Here is a 25309-nt window from a genome sequence, read left to right as displayed (position 1 = left end):
TGTATTTTTAGTTGCAGGACAAAATAGTGGCAAATACTGGTAGGGGTTAGGGATTTTTTTGAGAAGATTGGGTGGGGGAAGGCCACAGTTGTGGGATATACGGGTCTACTCTTTTTATTTAAACAACTGACTTCCAGAGTTGGGAACTCTGTCCCAGAAGGGTGGAGAACAGGGCCTGAACCAAAATCCTGCATCTGAAAGCTCATGAACTCAAGAAAAATTAGGTACCGACTCTATGACCTGGAGATGCGCATGTGATGGGAAGACTGAGGTTTATGTGGGCATGGACTGGGCTGGTCTCCCGACTCTGACTGACTGACTAGGAGGAATGAGCATGTTTTCCATTAATCTTTAGAACAGAGTATCCTCCTGTCATTCTCTGTTACTGCAGCATTTACAGCCCTGTTTTCTCAGTGCAACTAACCCCAGGGGTAAGTTTAAGATTAAATGGCACTTGCCTCTACCAAAGTTTTGTGCAACAACCACCCTTGAGCTACCCCATGATGGACTCTTCTTTTAGTTAAACCTTCTGTCACCATGCAGATACTTAGGCTTTGTCTACACTGGAACTTGGTTGGCAAAACTTTGGTTGTTCAAGGGTGTTAAAAGAACACACACCCACAACGACAAAAGTTTTACCAACGAAAAGCACCGGTGTGAACAGCACTTTGTCAGCAGGCGCACTCTCCTGCCGACAAAGCTGTTGCTGCTCATTGGGGTTGGAATTTTTTTATCAGCAGAAGAGCTCTCTCCTGCCGACAAACAGAAGCTACACTGCGTGCTTTTTAGCGGCACAGCTGTAAAAGCTGCGTAGTGTAGACATAGCCTTAGGCCTGGTCTACACTAGGCGTTTATGTCGAAGTTAGCGCCGTTACATCGAATTAACCCTGCACCCGTCCACACCGCGAAGGTATTTAGTTCGACATAGAGGTCTCTTTAATTCGACTTCTGTACTCCTCCCCGACGAGGGGAGTAGCGCTAAATTCGACATGGCCATGTCGAATTAGGCTAGGTGTGGATGGAAATCGACGCTAATAGCTCCAGGAGCTATCCCACAGTGCACCACTCTGTTGACGCTCTGGACAGCAGTAAGAGCTCGGATGTTCTGAACTGCCACACAGGAAAAGCCCCGGGAAAATTTGAATTTGAATTCCTTTTCCTGTCTGGCCAGTTTGAATCTCATTTCCTGTCTGGACATCGTGGCGAGCTCAGCAGCACTGGCAACGATGCAGAGCTCTCTAGCACTGATGGCAGTGCAATCTCAGAATAGAAAGAGGGCCCCAGCATGGACTGATCGGGAAGTCTTGGATCTCATCGCTGTGTGGGGCGATGAGTCCGTGCTTTCCGAGCTGCGATCCAAAAGACGGAATGCAAAGATCTATGAGAAGATCTCTAACGACATGGCAGAGAGAGGATACAGCCGGGATGTAACGCAGTGCCGCGTGAAAATCAAGGAGCTGAGGCAAGGCTACCAGAAGACCAAAGAGGCAAACGGACGCTCCGGATCCCATCCCCAGACATCCCGTTTCTACGAGGCACTGCATTCCATCCTCGGTGCGGCCGCCACCACTACCCCACCACTGACTGTGGACTCTGAGGATGGGATAGTGTCCACGGCCGGATCCTCGGACATGTTAGCGGACGGGGAAGATGAGGAAGGAGATGAGGAGGACGAGGCAGTCGACAGCGCTCACAACGCTGATTTCCCCGACAGCCAGGATCTCTTCATCACCCTTACAGAGATCCCCTACCAACCCTCCCCAGCCGTTACCCCGGACACAGAATCTGGTGAAGGATCATCCAGTAAGTGTTGTAAACATCTAAACATTTATTTGTAACAGAACATGAATATTAACAATTTAAAAAATGGGTTTCTCATGATTAGTTTGATTAACTTTACGGTTCAGTCATGGGCAGTGCAACTATTGAAAAAAAATCTAGCAATGTCCGGTTTTGCATGATTGTCCTGCCCAAGCCGCTCTACTGTTTAGTCCCTGCTACTGCAGCTACAGTAAGATGCGGTCTATATGTCCGGGGATGGAGCAGAAATCCTCCTGGGACATCTCAAGGAAGCTCTCCTGCAGGTAATTTGAAATCCGCTGCATTAGGTTCTTGGGGAGAGCGGCCTTATTGGGTCCTCCGTAGTAGGACACGTTGCCGCGCCACGAGACTAGCAAGTACTCCGGAATCATTGCTTGGCACAGCATGGCGGCATACGGCCCTGGTCTTTGGAGGCTTTCCCGGAGCATTCTCTGTCTGTCGCTCTCAGAGATCCTCATGAGGGTGATGTCGCTCATGATGACCTGCTTTGAATGAGGTAGGGGAATGTTAGTGTTGGGACTGCTTTACCGTTCCTTTACAGAACTGTAACCGCTGGTTTGCAGCCACGCGGTGGAGGCGGGAGAGGGGCAGCCGAAAGGGATCGTTCCCGGGGACAGCCGCGAGGGTGTGGCACAGGAGCAGACTTCCTGCTTGCCGGATTGCTGGCAGCAGGGACCGACATTGATTTCAATGTGAAATGAGGCCATTGCTAATATTAAAGTTTTAAGCTGCCACGAATCTACGGCTTACCATGTCTGCGTGCAAGAGCAATTCCGTTGTCCTGACACGGTTCTCAAATGTGCTCTGCAAAACCCCAGACACTGAATGCGAAGGCCGAGAATTCGACCTTGTGCTGAGTGCGCATGTGATAGGTGCTGTGCATGGTCCTGTTCACAGAGAAAGACTATGTTCTTTGTTCACAACTACATTTATCTTTCTGAGGAATTCACTCCCTTTTTCCCATTCCCACAGCCCCATCTGCGACTGTCTCACAACCTAGCCTGTCATCACACTCCCAGAGGCTAGGGAGGATTAGGCATAAGAAGAAGAGGACACGGGAGGACATGTTCTCAGAGCTTATAGCCTGCTCCAGAGCCCAGGCAGCACAGCAGACCCAGTGGCGGGAGAACTTGACCCGAATGCACCAAGCCAACATGGATCGGGAGGAGAGGTGGCGTCAGGAAGACCAGCAGGCGACTCAAACCCTGCTTGGACTACTGAGGGAGCAAACGGACACGCTCCGGCGCCTTGTGGATGTTCTGCAGGAACGGAGGCAGGAGGACAGAGCCCCGCTGCAGTCCATCTCTAACCGCCCTCCCCCGCCACCAAGTCCCATACTCCCTTCACCCAAAGTGCACAGAAGGAGAGGCGGCAGAGTCCCTGCTAACTCTCACTCCACCCCTGCAGAGAGCTCGAGCAGCAGAAGGCTCTCATTCCCCAAAGTTTGACAAGTTCTTTCCTTCCCGCCTGACACAAGCCCCCGTCCAAGTTTCACTTCCCAGTCCCATGTGTAGTTGATAATAAAAAATATGTTTCTGTTAACTACTGTTTCCATCATGTTCTTTTGGAGGAGGGGGGGAAAGGGGGTTGGTAATTGGACAGGACAGTCACCTTTGGCAGGGTACATAGTCGGGGGCAGGCACAGCAGCAGGGCACATACATAGTGCAGTGATGCAGTGACTACTTACCCTGGTTAGTCTGGGAGGTTGTTTTCATGTTATGTGGTGGGGGGTGGGTTGCTCTGTGACTTTGTGGCAGGGGAGGGCAGTTAGAGATCTTAAGCGGCGGTCCTTAGGCAGGATCACAGAGCCACACAGCAGGGGATCTGTAACCGTCCTCCCCCTGCCACAAAGTCACATAGACCCCCCCATACACACAGTCCCTATCAGGAGGGGTGACAGGCTCCGTTGAAACAACCATCCCACCGCAGCGGAGCCTGTCAGTCCTTGAGTTTAGAAGCTGCATTCGCGCGACTACACTACACCCGCTCCGCACCACAGTCTGCGTCCCAGTTTTAAAAAATTCCCGCGAAAACAGTATTAAAGAAAACGGTGTGCTTTAACAAAGTAGAACTATTTTTATTTTGAAACGTGTGTTGGAAGTGGGGTGAAGGGGGTATGTAACTGGATAGGATAGTCAACATGAACTGGGTAAAGAAACGGGGGCAGGTTCGGCTTCTCTGTACACAAACTTTAAAGTCACAGGTTACCCTGCTCACTCAGGAACTTTGCTTTCAAAGCCTCCCGGATGCACAGCGCTTCCCGCTGGTCTCTTCTAATCGCCCGGCTGTCTGGCTGTGAGTAATCAGCAGCCAGGCTATTTTCCTCAACCTCCCACCCCGCCATAAAGGTCTCCCCCTTGCTCTCACAGAGATTGTGGAGCACACAGCAAGCTGCTATAACAATGGGGATATTGGTTTCGCTGAGATCACAGCGAGTCAGCAAGCTTCTCCATCTCCCCTTGAGACGTCCAAAAGCACACTCCACCACCATTCTGCACCTGCTCAGCCGGTAGTTGAAGAGTTCTTTTTCAGTGTCCAGGGCACCTGTATAGGGCTTCATGAGCCAGGGCATTAGCGGGTAGGCTGGGTCCCCGAGGATGACTATAGGCATCTCCACATCCCCAACAGTTATTTTGTGGTCCGGGAAGTAAATACCTTGTTGCAGCCGTCTAAACAGACCAGAGTTCCTGAAAACACGAGCGTCATGAACCTTGCCCGGCCATCCCACGTAGATGTTGGTAAAACGTCCCCTGTGGTCCACCAGTGCTTGCAGCACCATGGAAAAGTAGCCCTTTCTGTTAATGTACTGGCTGGCCTGGTGTTCCGGTGCCAGGATAGGGATGTGAGTTCCATCTATGGCCCCACCGCAGTTTGGGAATCCCATCGCTGCGAAGCCATCTATGATTGCCTCCAAGTTTCCCAGGGTCACTACCTTTGGCAGCAGTACATCAACGATTGCCTTGGCTACTTGCATCACAACAACCCCCACGGTAGATTTGCCCACCCCAAACTGGTTCGCGACTGACCGGTAGCTGTCTGGCGTTGCAAGCTTCCAGAGGGCTATGGCCACTCGCTTCTGGACAGTCAGGGCTGCTCGCATCCGGGTGTCATTGCGCTTCAGGGCAGGGGACAGCAACTCACAAAGTTCAAGGAAAGTTCCCTTCCGCATGCGGAAGTTTCGCAGCCACTGTGATTCATCCCAGACCTGCAGCACTATGCGGTCCCACCACTCAGTGCTTGTTTCCCGTGCCCAGAATCGCCGTTTCACAGCATCAACATGACCCATTGCCACCGTGATGTCCTCGGCGCTGGGTCCCCTGCTTTCTGAGAGGTCTGTGCTACTCTCAGACTTCAGGCCATCACCGCGTTGACGTAGCCTCCTCGCCTGACTTTTCTGCATCTGCCTCAGGGCAACCTGTATGATAAGCTGCGAGGCGTTGAGAGCGGCCACAACTGCAGCGATGGTTGCAGCGGGCTCCATGCTCACAGTGCTGTGGCGTCCGCGCTGTCAATGACTGGAAAAGTGCGCGAAATGATTTCCCGCCGGCGCTTTCAGGGAGGGAGGGAGGGAGGGAGGGCGGGAGTGATGGACGGATGACGACAGTTACCCAAAAGCACCCTGGCCCCTTTTTTTTTTTACCCAGAAGGCATTTGCGGCTCCACCCAGAATTCCAATGGGCGGCAGGGACTCCGGGAACTGTGGGATAGCTGCCCTCAGTGCACCGCTTCCAATGTCGACGCTTTCCCCGTTAGTGTGGACTCACAAAGTCGAATTACTGTCCTTAGTGTGGACACACACGTTCGACTTTGCAATATCGATTCCAAAAATTCGATTTAAGTAAAATCGAACTACTCTCGTAGTGTAGACAAGGCCTTAATGTCTTCCTCCCAGATGGAGAAGGCTCTCCTCCCCTCCACCTCCCAATCCTGAGTCCATGATCTTCCTCCTAAAGGGCAGCTTGCTACCAGCAATCAGCCGGGTACTTCCCTGTGGCCTGTTGCTCTGCCTTGTTCCTGTATCTGCCCCTGGGATCTTGCCTTAATCTATCCCTGTAATAGCTGACTGTCTCAGTGTGTGTGTTGGGGAGGGGGAAGTGTTACTCTTTGATTAATTGACAAACAGTCAGACAAACACTTTTTTACTAGCCCAGAATTGATGGTGGAAATTCTTTAGGAACCTTGCTTTAACCTCCCAGGCACTCTGCACTTCTTCATTGGGTTTATATTCACGCAGAGATGAATTTTCCAAGACAGATGAATGCAGCTGTTGGCTGGAGCAGCAGTTACCTGCCACTGCTGAACAGCCAAGAGAGGGTTAAAGAGAAAACCTCTTCTGAGCCACTAGATTGGTCCTGACTAAGATGAATGTCTAATTCACTCCCAGCGTCCTTACTGCTGCCAGTAATAAAAAGCTTGCTTCACATATTCACCCCACTGCAGACGTTTCTCTTAAATTAAATATCAGGAGAACATATAATAGCACGATTCCACGCCAAGCCAATATTATCAGATTGATGTCAGCAGTGATAATAGAAGAAGGATAAGTTGATGAGATTTCATTTATTAAATAAAGGGAATACATGGAAAGAGATAGGAATTGGTAACTCTCAGCGCGTCGAAATGCAGCAAGATCTCTCTGGCTCCATGCTTACCTCAAGGGATGGCAGAGAGAAAGATGCCCTTTGTTTCATTTAAGAAAACCTCTCCCTTCTTTTCCAGACAAAGACCTGATTTAGCTTACTCAGTGGGAGGGGGAGAGGAGGATCTGAAATCCTGGATTTCATGTGTACACAGCCTTCCTTCCTATTGGACAGCAGAGAAGCAAAGGTTTGTTTCCCCCCAGTTTGATGAGAGAGGCAAAACTAATGAGTTATTTTATTTCTAGTCTCAGCTGTTCCTCTTTCCACCTGTTGACTTACACGTTGCCCAGTACGCAGATGGGGGCATAGATTATGGACTTAGCCTTTCATATTGATATGCTTCATTTTTCTTCCTGGGGCATTGTTCAAGCCCCTAACCTTGCAACCCTGCCGCCTGTCCTTTCTCTCAGCCCCTGTAGATGAGTCCCATCTATCAGTTTCAGTAACACTGGTGGGAATTATAACTCAATATGTTAAACAGGGTCTGAGACCCTAGCCTTCTCTGGAGCCAGCATAGTCTCTCTCTTTTTTTTTTTTTTTTAAAGAATACATTTTTTTCCTTTTTAAAAATAGTGAGCCTTAAACCTTTCCAAAGAGAGCCCCAGATGTGTCACTGCACAAGACCCCTTTTTGCTGAGCACCCTGTCTTACCAACAGCAGCCCAGTGGGGAGGCTAGAATGCCACCTTCCTCAGAGAAGTCTGAGCCTACTGGCTGTAGCTAACCAAGGGAGGGGAGGTACTTCAGAGGCCAAAATGGGATCTCACTCTCAGGAGATTATGGAGGTGTCTGAAGTATTGACATTCTGCTGGATTCCATGAGGCTCCTCAGGCTTGGCTCCTTCTCAGGGGGGTTCAGAAACACCCGTGAGCAGGGACAGATAATGAAGGCATAGGTACAACGGGTGCTTGGGGTCATAGCTCTCAGTCATGCAGTGATGTCACAATCACAGTTCCCAGGTTTAAAAACAACAATTAAAAACGTGATCCAAGAGGAAGCAGCACAGTGATGTCTGCCTGAGGCTGCACTAGCCTCGAACAGAGGGAGGAGCAGTAGCCACTGGAACTAGGAAAGAAACTGCTTAGCCTTAAGTTCACCACCAGAGCAGTCCAGGAACCCCCTTTTTTGAGGGAGCATGGTGGGGCCAGACAGGCACAGGCTTAGGTGTCCCATTGGGCTCTCCAGGATAGCCTCCCCTTTGATGGGGTTCGTACGGACATCTGAGCTAGGCGCTTCCTAGCTCCACAGGTCAGATTGAGGGCTGGTGGGAGAAATGGTGGAACCTCCCAGATGCTACCTGCTTATAGCACCAAAATCAGCTTTCACACTTGCAGTGTGATCTTCCTGCTCCATCCATGACATGCTTTGAGCATTAGTGAGATAGTTAACAGACCTGGCATCTAAATTGTTATTGGGCACCTCATAGATGGGACAGTCCACCCCTTTCAGAGCTATTGTTTTAGGCTATTTACAAACTCAGGCAGACTTTACTGCATTGGTTACACTCCTTCAAATTTTTAAGGTTTTCTTTACAACTAAGAGACTCCTTTTTTGAGTGAAAGCAGAGGCCTTGTCTAAATACAAGTTCTACTGATTTACCTAAGTAAGGTGACAAAACAGACTTAGTTAAATCAGTGCAATTAACTTGTGCAGACACTCTTACATCGATTTAAGAATGTCTTAAATCCATAATTGACTTAACTGTCTTTGTGTTTTATTCCTCTAGTTTATCGATCTAAACCTGTTTAGTTAAATTGGTGCAACTTGTGTGTAGATGAGATCTTGGCTTTCATTTTGAAAAAAATACTAATTTATTGAAGCAGGGATAAGGTGTTTGTGATGACTCTGGCTAACTGAAATTCAGTTGCTGTGTAAACGCTCTGCTCTTTGGGCTGTTCTGTGAAGCAGTAGCAAATACACTGGTAATGCAGCTGCCTCCCAAGCAACCTCTGTCACTTTACATGGGTTGATCTCTCACCTATTACAGGGGAAAGGCAGTGGCAGGCACCTCACCAGCTGCTTTCTATAATTTGGTTTTGTTTTTAACCCTGTGCAGTGCTGCCTGCACCTCCTGGCACAGTCTGGGCAAGAGGGTGCCATGAGCCCTCAGGTGTGTCCTAACTTGTCATTGATCTTAGTCAGTGAAGGCAGGCACCGTAGCAGGTGAGGAACCAGCAAATAAGGGCTTAATGACCCTCCATTCTGAGACTGGCAAAGTGAAACCCAAACACTCTCTAAAATGTATCCGTCCATCTGAGAAGCTTATATCGCACTGTTAAATTCAGGTGAATATAGATGAATGATTTCATAACATATTGTGTCGTTCTTCCCCCTTCCTCCTGTTGGATGATGTTACAAAATACACTTTAGGTTTTTTTTAACATGCTGAGTTAAAAACCTAATTTAAAAAGTCTTAACTTTCCCAGTGAATTGAGGGATTTGGTGGTATTTCCTGACCTAGCACTGTTTGGTATTGTTTCGAAGGACTCACTGAGTTGATTAGAATTATATTAAAATCGCAGTGACAGAGCAAAATGCCAATCTTATGAGTGTCTGAAGTTCCCTGCAAGTTCTTTTCCATTTCAAACTTTTGGAAGGCTTTTAAAAGATTTTTTTGGTTTGTTTTAATATGACACATAAAATAATGAACAAAGTCCAGGGATTTATAGGAATTACCTACATAGGAATTATCTTCCTTCTAAAGACCATACCATTTTTGGGGGGGAAGGAGGGTCTAAATTATTTGACTGTGTCTAATGCAAGCACAGCAATGTTGCGGTTACTTTTCATGCTGTGGCTGGTATGTGGGGCATGTTGTTCCTGATAAATGCTTTGCCCTTGAGACTTGGTGGTGTGATCAGGGCTGAAGGTGTATTTCTTGGACATTGTCCTAGTACAATTTTCTCAGAGAAGTATCCAGATATAACAGAATATTTTGCCCTCATCATGCCCCCCACCCCCTGCATGCATCCCCAACCTAAAAAATGCGAGGGCTGAAAGTTCATGTCAGAGCTCCCTTCCCCCCCTATCCTCACTACAGTCACAAAGGATCCAAGAAGCACAGGATTTTTTGTTTCTTTGCCCAGGAGAAAGAAACATGACTCAAATAATAGCTTAAATATGCAGCAGGTGCAACATCCAGAAACTCACTTTCAGCGCTTCCCTGATTGTGCACTGAAGTCATAAGGATGCATTGATGACACCATTTTTGTTGCTCAGGAAATGAATGTGATGTCATTGCACAGGATTACAATTTGCCTGTAGGATCAAGTGCTGTGGAAAGAAGAGCTGGGCTCAATGTTCAGAGACCGATCTACAAATGTAGCAGTATAGGAAAAGTGAGGATTTAAGGTGTAGTAGATTACATCTGAGAATTTCTTCCTGTGAGCACTCCCTCCTTAACATATGCACACACTTGCACACAAGTTCTAAAGTGTGGTGCAAATCCTGCAGTTTGTGTATGCATGTCTGTGTAGATGATGGCACTTTGCTTAGTACGTAAGTACCATCATTGCTGGTGGTGTTTCACCTCTGCCTTCTCCATTATTTGTACTGTTGCTACTTGTGTGTTGTATGTAAACGCATATCTTATAGTATATGAGATATACCTGGGTAGCTGTAAATGTCACCTATAGATGAATATTAAATTGACGACTTCAAAAAATAAAAAAAACATATTTAGTTACACTCTTACTCCCTACTTTTGCTAGCCACTAGAATGGTCATGATGACCCCAAGCCTGCTGGTTTTTTGAAGTGCTTAAATAGCTGTGACTTAAATTGGAGATTGTGAGGTGGTTTATTCAACAAGTTATAGATGCTCTTCAGACACCTCCCGTAAGTCTACATGACAATCATGGGGTCTGATTGCAGCCTGAGTAGATGTATCTCAGCTAGCTTTAATCTAACTAGCTAGTGTGCTGAAGCAGTGAAGCCATGGCAGCATGGACTGCAATGCAGACTGTACAAGCTCATCTAGAACCCTGGGTAATTACATGTGGAACTAGCCCACGCTGAAACCTGCACTGCCACAGCTTTATAGCTCCAGCTAGATGAAAGCTAGCTCATGCATGCCTACTTGAGCTGCAGTCGCATGCCTACTTGAGCTGCAGTCACATATGTAAACCTGCTCTTTTTTGTTGTGTTTTGACATGCTTTAATAGCTGTGACGTAAATTGGAGAATGAGGTGGCTTATTCAACAAGTCATGGTTGCTCCTCCGACTCTTAGGGTAGACATCTGGTTGTTTTGGAGGGTCTTGTGGTTCAGCCTGGATTCCTGGGATTTACCTCCAGCTCTGCTAAAGATTTTTTGTGTGATTTGGGCAAATTATTTAATCTCTCTGACTCTTTCCCCACTTGCTAAGTAGGGATAACCCTTCCTAACCTCATGGGAGATTATGAGGCTGGTATTTGCTAAGTGCTTTGAACTCCTCAACTGAAAGGCATGATTCCTTTGGTGGTTGCTATTCCTACTGGATAACTTATTTTTTGATTTTTCTCGTGGGGGTTCCAGTGCAGGGGTTGGCATATGAATGGGAACTGGTAGAGTTGAAGTAAGGAGGTGAACATTACCCTTGTCACAGATCCTCCTGTCCTCGTTTTCCCTACAGACGGAGGAACACTGAGCCTCTATGCGCAGGGCTGCAGTCTGAGATTCTGAAGTGCTACCAGGAAAACAAGCATGAAGTGCTCAAGTGCTCGGAGCTGGCCAAGGAGTACCAGCGCTGTGTTAGTGCAGCACAGAAGGTAACTGTTACTTCCCCACTGCATCCTGCTGGCTTTGCTGTCCTCTCTGCATGGTGTTTTCCTTATGGGGAGGTTTCTCTCAGATTGCTGTGGCTCTGATGGCAAGGTCAGAATGCTCACAGGCCTCAATCTCTCCCCAGGACCTCCCCACAGGCTGCTGAATCCCCCAATTGCAGCAGGTGCTGATGCTCTGAGTTAGCATCTTGAGACAGTAGTGCCAACCACTGTTGGGTTTCTGATAAGCTTCTCATGCATCTTGTCATTTCCCCCAAATCTCAACTTTTCCAGTGGACCATCCAAGCTGCACCCTTCACATTTAAGATGGCAAAGCAAGATTTCCAACACCAGCAATATTTTTGAATGACCAGAGCTCTAAGTGCTCTCTATCTCCTAGTATTGCACCCCAAAATTGGGGGCTTGCCTCCTATTGTTGCTGCTTGCCCTTAGTTCCCCTAGATTGGCAAATTAGACCAAGGTGTTTCATCTAAGGGATTATGGGTATCCCAAAATTGCTGGCCCAGTATAGGAAACCTGCACCCCTTATGATCTGATCTTCAGAGGTACGGAGCGCATACAACTGCCATTAACATCTATCAATTTTGGCTGCTCAGCATCTTGGAAGAATTAGTCCATTAGTATTTGAACAAAAGAAAGGGAGTGGAAAAGATGCACAATTCACAGACCACTTCCACTGGAAATTCACGCTTTCCAGGGCTCTCAACTGGCAAAAATAGACTTTGAGATGGTGGTGAGTATAAGATATGGGATTTCTAGTGTGTAAGAAAAGAGGAAAGTGTCCTTCCAGGTACAGGGCCATCCGCTCTGACTGAGCAATTTCTTGAACAGTGTCAGGGTTTATGGTGGGGTGGGCTTCAGGGCAAAAGCAGAGCTTTGTAGAGAATATGAGACCGAGATAGTTCTCATGGGATCTCTTGTGTGAAAGGGAGAGGCTGAGATTGTTGTGAAGGGAGCCTCTCTCCTTTGCATTAGCATTGTGAGGGGAAGATGTTTGCCTGATTTAAGTATAACATGAAACAAGCTGCCAGCCGGCTCCCAGAAGAAGCCCCAACAGAAGGAGATGGGAAAATTGTCAGGATATATTAGACCAAATGTTGTTGCAAGTCCTAGTGGAATTTTTTTCCTTCCTGTTTATAAAGAAGGTCTTTGTATGTCTGCAAATCGGCAAGGTTAAAGCTGCCAGGGAAAAGGCTTTTCTCTGATATCTTTAAAGTCACCGGCTCCCAAAACATGTGGTTTCTTTTTCTTCCTCAGCTCTAAAGTAAAGCAGGGCCTGTGCTGCTGCTGCACGATCTCTGCCCCTCTGTTGCTGTGTGCAGAGCAGAGCACCTCTCTTGCCAGTCTCTGCTAGGCAATGCTTCCTCTTTGCCTCCTGTAAATCAGGCTTGTAGCCTTTTCAGCGGAGTATATCTTTAGCAAATGCATTTACCAATACATCTTTATTGCGCCCAGTGCAGACGGAATGTGATTACCAAAGAAGACAGATTGCATTAAACTTCAGCATATTCACAAGCTGCAGCTCCAACTCGCCTGGGAAAGAAGCTGGGACGCTGCCAGTCCTGAGCCCCTGCCTGACATTATTAAAGAGGAAATTGGAAGCTGAATGACTGGGAACAGCAGAGGGCAGTGGAAGATCCTATTAGCTTGGAGGTTGTGAGGTGTTTTTAGTGGTGTGTTTTCTTTATAAACCAAATACCTGGGCAATTTTTAGTTCCCAGAGACTTCTGTGTACACTGAACCTTGCTAGAAAGTTTCCCTTGATGTTGTGGAAATCTGCTGGAAAGAGGTGCTGGCAGGGTATTGAAGCACATATTACATTCATGTGCCGCAGGCGACGGCAAGGTGGCAGGAAATCTCTGTATGTAGTGGGAGGGAAGAGAGGCTACTGCCAGGGTAACTCTGAGCTCTGAGGTTAGCATTTGTGGTGAGTTCTCCATCACTGGACATTTTTAAACCAAGATTGGATGTTTTTCCAGAGGATATGCTCTAGTTCAAACAGGAATGAATTCAGGGAAGTCATGTTGCCTGTGTTATACAAGAGGTCAAACGAGATAATCACAACAGTGCCTTCTGGCTTTATAATCTATGAATTAAAAGGTTCTGAAAACACTGAACCAAATGGAGCCCTGGTGTAAGCGCTTACAGCTTCAGTGAGTTCTCTGGCTTACCCCAGGTTTAAATCTGGCCATGGTAGTTAACCCCACTGGTGCATGGTGTCCTCTGAACCCCAAGATGTGTGCATTGCCTAAGCACAGGCAATGGCTATTTTTCATGAAAAAACTTTTCTTAAATTTACATCTTGTACCGAATGTCCCACTTCCTCAAGCTCTCCTGCACGTTTGTAGATTCACCTTGGAGAAGAGTGGGGGAGAGGGAAGAACTTTGTGATGCTTTTAAACTGAGCTGAGCTTGATTTCTAGACGGAGGGGTGTTGGCTCCCGCTAGCCACTGTATACAGGTGACTTCAGTTCATTTGCATACAAATGCTTTGCCCTCACTAGTGCCTTTCCTTCACCAAAGATCTTGTAATGCTCATCATATGTTACTTAATGAATCCTGTAGTGCTCTGAGAGCTCCCCCTGATGGTGGCAGAACGGTGCCCAGGACATAGTTTAAACCAGCATTTCTCAAATGTGGCCACAATGGCCACAGCCTCCTGGGCAGTGATGGGGCAGGGCAAATTAGTGCCTCTCCCCCAGGGCCACCAGAAGTGTTGGTCCTTCCCCCCCCCCCTCCCCCCTTGAGCCACAAACGCTGGAGGAGCTGGCAGCCAGTGAGTCCCCCACCTTCCCGGGGTCAGTGAGGCTTGGGCTTTGGGCATCAACCCTGGGGCGGCAGGTAGCAGCTTCCAGTCGTGGGACTTTGGGCTCTGGCCCTGGATCCCAGCCAAGCAGCGGCAGATACTGGCTCTGGGCTCACTCCCTGCCCCCTTGTCCCTGGCCCCCTGCAGCCTCTTCCAGCCCCAGGCTCTGACTGTGAGGTGGTGGGCCCTGACCTGGACTTACCTTCCCGCCCCCCCCCCCTATTGCCCCGGCACCCATTGCTCCCCGTCCTGGGCTTAATTTGTCCCCTGGCTTGCCAGGGCTGAGTAAGTCTGCTGTGAAAATTGATATTTGTACAGTTGTTAATATCACTTATCAGAGCCTCCTAACTAGCTAATAATTCTGCTATGAAAAGTGATATTAGCAAACATACAGATATTACTTTTCGCAGCAGCAGACTTACTAGTTAGCAAGTCTTTTTTTTAAAAAGCAACCAAAAAGAAAACAGCAAAAGACAAGAATGTGCAAAGCACCATATTTGTGTTTCTATTCTGTTTAGATCCAGTAAAGAATAGAGAACTGAACATTATTTTTATTATTGAGTCTGCAAAAAAAGAAAACCCTTCATAAATAAATTATGATTTGGACTTGTATATGTGTGTATTTATTTGTTTTTCCTAAAGTTAATTAAGTATTTTAAGAAAAATTATCTTAGTGGCCAACAGCAAGAGTGGTGGCTGAACTCTGAGGCCTCCAAAAATTTTACTGTGAGAGCCCCTGGGCACAGTAACTAGACACAGGATGGGAGGACTCTGAACTATGATAGAAGTGAAAATTGCAGCTCCCAATAGATGGCTACTGTTCCTCCACCCCTTCCAGAGCCTGTATTCGTCAGAGCCCGTCCTTTGAAAAATCCCCTATTCTCTCTGAAAATCTCCCTGAGCCCGAAATGTTGCATGTGCCCTGAGTTCCCCAACCTCATTAACAAACAGATAGAAGAATTCACTTCTTTCTTGTTTTTTTTTTTTTTTTTTTTTTTTCCTTGTATAATTCCATCCCCTTTAGTTTGAAAATATATTTGAGGCATTTCCTTCCCCTCCTGGTTCCTTGGCCTGTCTCAGCACTAGCCCTTTGCTGGGGTTCCAGTGAGTTCTGAAAGAGTGACCAGGATGACACTGGACTTCTGCAAACCTGCTGTTTTATTAAGGAACAAAGGGGAGAGGGCAGCCGTCTGTCTGCAGGCCAAGAGCTGGGATTCCTAATGAGGCAGCAGAATGATGAAGGGAGGAGAATGAGAGAGCAATAGAGGCTCTAAGACTGTGAGTTTGGCATTGTTGGCTGAGCTGCCAGGGTCGGTGACCAATCTCAGCAGCGTACTCTGCAAGGCAAGGGGTGCTTGGAACAAGGCCAACTCTGGAAAAGAGCATCCCCAAAGAGGCATTGTGGACAAGGGGAAGAGGGGAATGCTGTTCACCTGATGAAAAATCATGGGACAAGGGAAGGAGAGGCCCCTTGGCTCCTGGACTCTATCTCTGTGCCATAGAAATACTGCTACCTGTGCCAAGCCGTGGAAAACCCTTTGGGTCCATTTAAGATGGTGGCTGTTTTTACTCTTGTGGGCTTGATGGGGCAGAGGCTGATGGGCAGGGATGAAGTGAAGGTGTGTGCTGAGGAAATGTAAGGGAAATCCCCTCTTCCCTGGCTTTGACCCACAGAATATGCTTCACTTATTTACTTCCTCTTAAGCAGTTCATGCAAGTGAATGTGGGGCTACTTTTCTAATGTCTCCTCCTCCCAGCAAAGGAGAAGAACTTGGGAGGCACTTTCTGAGACCAGGTTTCAAATCTCCATTGGAGCCTATCTAACAGTGAGTTTAGAAGCCTCAGTACTGACTCTAGTGAGTATTATTCCACCTAAGTACTCTCCATTATTGGAGCACCAGCATCCTGAGCTCGCTGTGTCTTGCTTGCTGGGAAGCACATTGACTATCACAGTGGCCTGCTTGTGATGTCTCCTGTTTAGTTTGGGTCTGTTTTCATATCTCTGCAGAACTTCAGACAAGAAAGCATAAAATCACTGCTATTAGACCTAAATAATAGCTGGGATAATGGTGAAGCTGTGGGAGGGGCAGCTCCCATTGTGTCTCTTCAAATTGTCTCTAGTTTATTGACTGCAAATTTCACCAGGAGCTACCACAGCTTGCATACAATTAGAATTGAAAGACCAGGCTGCTATTTTCTTTCATGCCAAGGGTGGGGGTGGGGAGAGGAGAGGAGGGGGCCAATGGAAATCTGATTAATTTGTTTCTTGGAGCACAGGTAGGGAGACAGGTGTCGTTGTGAGCAAATAGTAACGGCCTTTGTTTTTTTTATCAAGCCTCCAGGCCCCATCCTGAATCGGGCCCCCTAGGCTTGCAGCAGTATTTTATTGCCTCCCTGTTTCCCTTTTCTGTAAATATGTCTGAGTCTTTGCTCCTCCAAAGGCTCCTTCCTCTGTTGCCCTCGAGAGTAGATAGAATCTGAATTTCACCTGCGGTTTTAGTTGTTAGAGAATTTTCTGCCTCATTTGTTACATAACCTGTCATTATACAATCAAATCTCCCATCAGCCCCTACGCAGAAAGGATGACCTACAAGAGTGAGCCAGTGGACCTGACACCTTAACCCTTCTCTCTCCTCACAAATGCCTGCAGAGGTTTGCCTCTCTGTGAGTAGTTGCCCCTTCCCTCAGACTGCCACCCTAGCGTCACCAGGACCTTTTTCTTATGGACCAGCCAAGCTGACATTTTGGGCTGGTCTAAACGACGGGATGTGTTTGGGGGGGGGGGGGGGGGGGGGGGGAGATTGAGCGAAATTACGCAACTTCAGCTACATGAATAACGTAGCTGAAGTCGACGTACTTAGATCTACTTACCACGGTGTCTTCACTGTGGTGTGTTGGTGGGAGACACTCTCCCGTCGATTCCCCTTGTGCTTTTCGTTGAGGTGGAGTACCGGAATCAATGCTAAGCGATCGGTGTTCGATTTATCGCATCTGTACTAGACATGATAAATTGACCTCCGCTGGATCTATTGCTGTCCATCGAGCAGCCCTTTGGCTCATCTGAAGCTTATGGCCAGGCTGTGTTTTATGTAATGCTGAGGCCACACACAGGCTTCACTCAGTAGGGTCCTGCCATATTACCATTCTCTCTTGTCAGTAGCAGGTGCTTACGTAAAGTTATGAGGAGTTCATAATTCTCCCTCATCCTTTTCTCTCTACCTCTGTGCTACCCACCACCTTGCACAAAAGTATGAGGGAGGAAAACTGGCCATGTATGCTGAGGCGAATCCTACTCTGATGAGGTGTACCAGAGGATTTTTAACAACCTTGTAGAGCATGTAGGGCCTCGTTAAAGCCTCGTTGAAAAGATATATACATATACTGAAATTATACCACATGGAACACTATATCTCTAGCTCAGAAGGCTGATGGACAATACTTCCTTTCTGGAATCCAAATGTAGTCTCAGAGAAGTCTGTGCATTTTATACCTGGAGCTTGGAGCACTCAGCCATCCCCTGTGGTATATTCCCACTCTGCGGTCCGCATATGTCCACCTACCTTTTTAAAATGCAAATGGATCTGTAAAGTTTTCTCTTGCTTTCCCTGTAAAGTTAGTTCAGTTTTTAATCTTTCTCTCTTCTACCCTTTGTTTGTGCAAATGCTGTGGTGATAACGGTATTGGAAGAGTTTATGACTCAATAAATGGCCCTCACAAGGGAATCAGTGGAGAGGCCGCAAGCTGCAAGCAGCTGCTGTTTATTTAGTCATAAACTCTGAGGAGAGCAGCCTCAGATTAACTGTACCCAGGCATTCTCCTAGCCTATTACTTGCAAAGGTGAAAATGATCCATATTTTGCTTCTAATTGGAAAGAACTGGAAACGATTGTTTAGATCCTTTGGCAGAGATTCCTGGTTCCGAAGAATCTCTCTTTGGTCCATACACAAAAGCTTTTCATGTGCCCTAGTGTTCATTGGTGGAAAAAGTAAAAATATGGAGCTGCCTGAAGGACATAAAGCACCCTTTAATATATGAGGCATGTCCCAGAGTAAAATGTTGGCCTACTTAAAATGGAAATGGCTGCTGCATGCACCCAGTATTTACAAAGCTAAAGGCACAAGTTATTTATTTTGCTCTGTATCACAGAGCTTCACAAAGCCCTGGTGTTTCCAAGCTGGCATATCATCAGTGTGTATTAACACATGTGAACAAGTGCCTTTCCCTATCTGTGCTACACAGTCCACATGCTACGTAAAACCCAAATGTGCCACCTTCCTGGAGTTTGGCATTATTTAAGAAAGCAATAAGCGAACATAAAAATCAGCTCAGAACTTCTCCCCGTGGTTGGCTGTGCGCCAGGATTCTTCCTCCGGTACTGCTCTGGCCACACCCTATAGCCCTCATTTCCCCCATGCTCCAAAGAGGCGTTATAGCCAGCTAAAGTCTCCTGCCTCAGCAGGACCCACTTAACCTTTTCCCTCAGGATCAACACCTAACAGGGTGGCATGTTCTAAGCAAAAGTCCTTGTTAGCCTGATAGGGCAACATGGAATTGTGTCTTTAATTGTGTGTCACGGAGTCACAGGGTATTCTGTAACATTTCTTAGAAGTGACCCCGTTAGTGGACCAGGCCCCAAGGATACATGGATCTAGGAGCAGGACAATGGCCGCCAAGACTGGGCCTTCAGCACTAGCATTCCCTGATTCTCTCTCTGGCTCCCTGCAGCAGAGCAGATTCCTGCGGGAGGCTTGTACTGTGCCTGCCAGGGCACAATGCTCTCAGTGAGTTTTTACAGTGACACAGGCAGCCTTTTCAAAACAAGGTAACAATTTATTAGTCACCTGGCACACAATCAGAAGTCCTGAGATTTGCACAGAGAGGCAGAAGTTACACCATAGTCCATTCTGGCCCCAATGGGCCAGCCAAGCTGTGATGGACTCCATCTCTTTGACTTTTAGTCCATTCCCCTCTCCGGTGCTCCCAGCAACCAGCATTTATTCCCCACCTCGCACCTCTCAGTCCTTTGTTCTCGAGGCAGGGCTATGCTGAGTTCACAACCCCACATGCTGGGGGTTTCCGCAATTGAGGATTGATTGTAAAATCATTGGAGTTTACATTGTCTCTCAGATTTTCCATTGATAAGAGTCAGCCTATACCAGTCCTTTTTAATGACCTGTTCATACTGCTCAGATAGCTGGATGACACCCACACACCTGTCTTCTGGTCTGTGCTGCCCCCAACAACAGATATAATCCCATATTCTCCACTGGGTAGGTTCAAGGGAAGCTGAGGCATACATAGAATTCATAAAAGGTATTGGAAAAAACTCCCACTTTGTCACATTGTTAACCATCCCGGTACCTTGAATGAAAGAAGAAGGATTTGATGACCCCCAAGTTCTCTTCTCCAAAAGAGTCTCTTGTACACATCTGCTATTCTCAATGGGACTGGGTTACCCTAGGGCCTGACTTCTTTCCTAATAGCTCTTCTTATCTCTGGCCTGCTCCCAGGTAAAGTTAATGTCAGTATGCATATTCCCCAGGTAGTCTTGAAACCAGCTTAGTAAAAATGGGTAAGGCTATGTTGCAACATTTAAAACTGGATTTACATTATAGCTCTTAATGATTTTAAAATCAGTTTACCTACACCAGTTGGAAAATTTCCCTAATATAGACAAGGTATAAGGATTATGCACATCTAAGTCAGGGAACAGAAATCAGGCCATGTAACATATGTGCAGTCAGAGTTAGCCAGCTGCCTTATAATTGGTACGTCCAACCAAAACTAATTTTGAATACTTGTTACAAACTGCTTATGAAAATATGCAAACTGAAACTTGTTTATGGAAATCTGGCAAACAGATTTGAGAAAATTGTAAGTTGCTTATGAACTATTCATAAAAAAAGATAAATCAGTTGAAATAAACTATTTCCTGTTAACTATTCACCCACTTCTGTGGAGTACTAGCTAATTTCAATGGGGTTGGGTTAAAACCAGAGATTTTTAAAGATTTCTACTCATTAGAAGCAAGAAGTAGGTATGTCTTCTTGTATACAGTATTTCGGAAAGGATTGGACCTCTTCTATCCTAGCGACTTTAAGCTAGATCATTTTTAGGATAAATTCCTAGACAGTAAGTATACAGTGGAGTATTCAGAGCTGTCATACCTAACAGGACTCTCTAATTCTGTGTTTCTGGGTTTGAATGCATAACTCTCTAGTGATGTAACATACACAGAAATAGGCAGTGTCTTCCTGAGTGAACATAGCATATCTTTGGTGAGGGTTATTGCATTTAGGAATTTGTTCTTCAGGGCCAAAAGGAATGTAACAGTGCGCTGTAGTGTTGCATTTTTCATGATTTCATAGGGCCACAGGACTATGTTGACATGTTGGATGTGTGGACATTTTTATCCAAACTAATTCTGGGAAACATTAGTGTCCAAGCAGCTGAGAGTAGAAAGAAGTTGATTTCCCAGGTGAAGAGTGGTATTTGTTTGAGACTCAGGATAGACTGAGACAGACCCACAAAAATTGCAGTTGGTTGCATCTGCAGATTAGTAACGCAAGGTCAATGGCCAAATGGCTTTAATCTCCCAAGAATTTCAAAAGTAGCCCTGAAATGTGCAACCTGTTGTTTCCTGTTGTCAGGGAATGGAGTTTAATTTGGTTATGACTTATGAGGGATGAGGCAACCTGGATATAGCTTTCCATCAGAGTTGTAGAAATTGGAGATCTGTTCATGGAGTCCAAGGTCAGAAGGAACCATTGTGATCATCTAGTCTGATCTCCTGTGTAGCACAGATCACAGAAGTTCCCCAAAATAATTCCTAGAGCATATCTTTTAGAAAAACATCTTGATTTAAAATTGCCAGTAATGGAGAATCTACCACGACCTTTGGTAAATTATTCCAATGGTTAATTACCCTCACTGTTAAAAATGTATGCCTTATTTCCCCTCTCAATTTGTCTAGCTTCAACTTCCAGCCATTGGATCATGTTATATCTTTCTCTGCTAGACTGAATAGCCCGTTATCAAATATGTGCTTCCCGTGTAGGTACTTATAGTCACCTCTTCACTTATCTTTGATAAACTGAATAGATTGAGCACTTTAAGTCTATCACTATTGGGTTCCATGTGATTTATACCCTGAGAGGTCAGTGCCCAATTGTTCCCTACAACATGAAGTTTGTTGCGTCCCTATATCCATTCCAAAATGCTGTGTTTAGTTTTTAATGTCTTTAGTAGGTGGTCTGAATGGCTCCAGGATTAGTAATCAGATGTATTCCCTTTCGCCAGTCGATTTAGATCCATCCCTGGTTGGTAGCGTTTGAAAGTAGTTACTCTGATGGCTGTTTGCTCTTAGTCCGATGGGAAAATGTCTGCATCAAACATGACCATTGCAATAAGCATTAATTGCAGTTTTTGCTGGTAGTTATAGAAATGAGAACAGGGGCACTGAAACTTCCCCCTACCCCCACCCTGCCCATGCTGGGAGGTGATGCTTTCAGGTTAGGACTGTGGGACATAGGAGGAGAAGTGTTGGGCTACTGCTTTTGTTGTCCTGCTTCTGTGGATAGAGATCTTCTGTCTCCAGGGCTGTTGAATTGGCACCTTTCACCAAATCTAAAATTAATGTGTTTTGTTCAACTTTGTATAGTGTATGTATCTCCAGTAAAGGCAACTTCGACCCCTTTGTGAGACTGTTCTGCCATCTAACCGATCTCCTTGCTAGGAGATATTTCCTAAGACTCCATGTGTATTTTGTGAGTAATGGCTCGCCATTTTCAAACCACTGTAAGTAATCTCTCTGCCGCCTTAGTGCTTGACACTCTTCAAATACTGATACAAGAAGACCTGAGGGAAGCACTCTGTGATAGTGGTTAAAGCATAGAACTTGGAGTGAGCTCTGCTACTGACTTACTGTGTCCTTTTGGTAGATACTTAATCTCTCTGTACTGACATCTGTAAAATGAGGTTAATGCTTACTCACCTTTGTAAAGTGCTTTAAGATCTTGTGAAAGGGCCTTTATAAATGCAAAGTATTCTTAGAATTTATTTGCAAAACTGCTCACATGCTAGGATTTGAACTAGCTACCTTTTGTAATATAAGGCAAACAATGCACAGTCTTTAGAGGTAACTCGGTGCTGCAGCGTTACACGTATTGAATAGTTTCCAGAGAGAGACTGGCCTACCATTCTGCTGTGTAAAGCCTGAGCATGTGTCCAGAAATGCAGGAAAAATTATTTTGACAATGTGTTTAGTCTTTGTCCCTGATGAATGCTGAGTTTGTCCTGTGTAAACGGGCTTTAGGTTCAGCCAGCCTTCTGCTCTGAATTAGCCTGATAAGGTATGGTGAGGAGAGTTTAAAGATCATCATCTAGCCAATGGCTCCCTGGGTACGTTAGGGGGGAGCGATTTAAAAATAATGCAACCAGAAAACAGTTGTTTTATCTTTAAAATGTTTAGTTTATACCCTGTAAAATTTTGGCGCTTCTGCCTCTGTTCTTCAAGCTCTCTGCTTGCCCTCTGCTCAGTTATCTTTCTGTCAGATCCCATTGCCTCCAACCATCTGGCTCTGAATTTTACTCCACTCATATCAGCCTGCACCGCTGTCCATAAGGATTGAGTTTGCTATTTTTCTGAGTGGATCATCTGCTGGGCCACTTCACCAGGTCAGGTAACAGAAATAATGTTTACCAGATTCAATCCACCCTGCCAAGCACAGGTCAGTTGTTTCATATTTTTGAAGACTCCTAATTTCCCAGTAGAACATGCACTCTGGGATTAGGTATCTAGGAACTCTGCAGAGCACCTGTACATCTACTGTGATGAATTGGCACTGTATCCTTTACTCACAGGGATGTAACCCCCATCTTTTTTTAAGAGTGAGTTTAGTGCTGGGTAATCTCGGTAGACTAACGTCATCTAACCCCAGAACTGGTAGACCACCTGTACTGGTGGTTCCATTTTCCTCTATGTGCTGCTTTGTATGTGGTGTTCCTCAACCCTGACCTAGTTGGACCTCCACTCATGGAAAGAGGAGAGTTGGTTCTCTGCAGCCCATTTGATCCTTGTTGGCAATCTTAGCAGAAAGACTAAGAGGGCCAGTTAGTTACAAGTGTGCTGGTGGTTTTTATTATGTGTACACCTATCTTTTAAGAAGTGGGCTTAAGCCCCAACCACTCACTTCATGCAGGCCACCAATGACCTTTAGTCTATTGAATCTTCCAATCTCCTTTTCAAGGAGTCTGAAACGTGGGTCTAAATGCTCTAGCCTGGGGAAAAAATAAGCAAATTGAACAAAAGGCACCTTTAAACATAATAGACATTAACAGCCTCTGATATTCTTTGCTTCCTTAATTCAAATAGCCTGTTTGGGTTATTTTAAAATTCTGCTTTGTTTCCTTCATGGTGTTTTCTACTCATGACCGGTAGCTGTCCTCTGTTTTGTCTCATAAAAACCCCACAGCTGGCCCAGGTCAGCTGATTTGGACTTGTGGGGCTCAGGCTCTGGGGCTGAAGAACTGCAGTGTAGACATTTGGGCTCAGGCTGGAGCCTGAACTCTGGGACCCTGTGACGGTGGAGGGTCCCAGAACGCAGGCTTTAGCCTGACCCTGAATGTCTACACTGCAGTTTTTAGCCCCCGAGCCAAGTCAGCTGACCCAGGTAGCCACTGCTGTGCTATGGATCTTTTATCCCTGTGTAGTCATACCCTAAGAACTTCCTTTAGCTAAATTGGTCCTGGGCTTTTGAGTCAGGAGGATCAGAATTCTGTTACTGCTGTCACAGTGCATTTTCAAAGGGGCATGGTGTACAGAAGTAGTGACAATTGTGAAGAGCCTAGGAGGTTGGGATAGCGGTGGGTACTGTAGGAGAAGAGTGAGATGCATCGGGAAGGCAGAGTTGGAAACTTGAGCTGGAATGACCTGGGTACTGTAGAATAGGATTGAGGTGCACTGGAAGAGCAGTGAGTGGTGAGCTTGACTGTGCGTGCCTTGCTATGTCTGGTGTTTGCCTGTGTGATAGTCTCCGTGTTCATGAGCACTAAATTCACCTATACAATATAAATCAGAAAGCAGGTCAAGGTTGCTGTTGAGCACATGGGGGAGTAATGTCCAAAAAAGCAATATCAATTTCATTCCTGCCAGCCTGTCCTAAACTCCAGTGTGTCTTTGCTAGGTCATATTGGCACTACTTTCTGTGGAGGTGGAAAGGTGCTTCAGAAGCCATTTAATGTAAACCTGAAACTTTGCACCAGCTTGTTCTGAAATGGGCTGTCTGTTCACACAGAAGCAACAGCAGGGACTTGAGACAGCAGATAGTTTTTAAGCTCCTTGCATAATGCAGTATGAAACCAAAAGAGAGGGGCGGGGGAGAGAGATCCCAAGCGGCACGTGGCACCTTTCATGAAGTTTCATCATGTATTGCCAAGTCTGATATTTGCTGCAGTAAACCACCATAAAACCCAGTAAAGCCCTCTGATAATGTGGGTGTCTCAGTAGGTCTCCTGTGCCTGAAGATTACAGCCTGGGCCCATGCAGTAAAAATATAAATAAATAACAAAAGACAGTATTGTGTGCTGTGCTTCTAGTGTTCATTCTGTGACTACCTACAAAAATGAGACCAATCTGAACTTGTCTATTCTCAGTCAAGGAATAGCTGAAACCAAGGTAGTGGGACTATGCAGAGGGCTTCAGACTTTAGAGAGATGGAAAGAAAAGGCAAGGTTATTTACCTCCTCCCAATGTGCTGTGAAATGACCTTGATTTTCTGAAGGCTGGACACTGCAAGAGTGACCTATTTAGTGAAAAGTTAACTGCCTATCCCCAAAACCTCTCTCAATGCTCTCGTTTTTCTTTCTAGGACAAAACGTGAGGTGGTATGATTGGGTATGAGCAACCATCTGAATAGTCTTGCAAGGAACAGAGAGCTGATGGTTTTAAGGCTACTTTTAGTTTTGCCCAGTGTGGGTTGTCCAGTCAGATACTTCATGCCTGGGAAACGTAAGCACTTGGGACCAGCTGAATCCAGAGCAGCTGCTAATTCTAGCTGGCCTGAGCACCTTTTCCTGCTAATCAGCAGTATTTGTGGCTAGTTGTCAGCCAGATGTCAGTTTCTTGGTAGCTTGTTTTCACTGCTTACTGCCCAGGCAGGACAGTGATTGGGGGGGGGGGGGGGGGGGGGGGGGGGGGGACTTCATAACCTGCTCATGTAGAGAATTAAAGGACCAGATTAAAAGGAAAAAAACATATTTGACCAAAGTCTCCTTAGGCACA

General features: G+C 46.1%; 1 protein-coding gene across 5 annotated transcripts in view; it reads left to right on the top strand.

Annotated features, from left to right (window-relative positions):
- Positions 1-25309, top strand: part of CHCHD6 (coiled-coil-helix-coiled-coil-helix domain containing 6) — a 171877-nt gene that overhangs the window by 108676 nt on the left and 37892 nt on the right. For 3 of the 5 annotated variants that reach the window (XM_034776373.1, XM_034776371.1, XM_034776372.1), the window contains 2 exons: positions 6542-6649; positions 11072-11207. In XM_034776373.1, the coding sequence (XP_034632264.1) occupies positions 6542-6649; positions 11072-11207 (244 nt within the window). The remainder of the gene's footprint in view (positions 1-6541; positions 6650-11071; positions 11208-25309) is intronic. The other 2 variants (XM_034776375.1, XM_034776374.1) reach the window with 1 other exon arrangement.

This window comes from Trachemys scripta, chromosome 7 (genome assembly GCF_013100865.1).
Source record: "Trachemys scripta elegans isolate TJP31775 chromosome 7, CAS_Tse_1.0, whole genome shotgun sequence".
NCBI lineage: Eukaryota > Metazoa > Chordata > Testudines > Emydidae > Trachemys > Trachemys scripta.
Note: the sequence above shows the minus strand (reverse complement) of the source record. Positions and strands in the feature narration are given on the sequence as shown.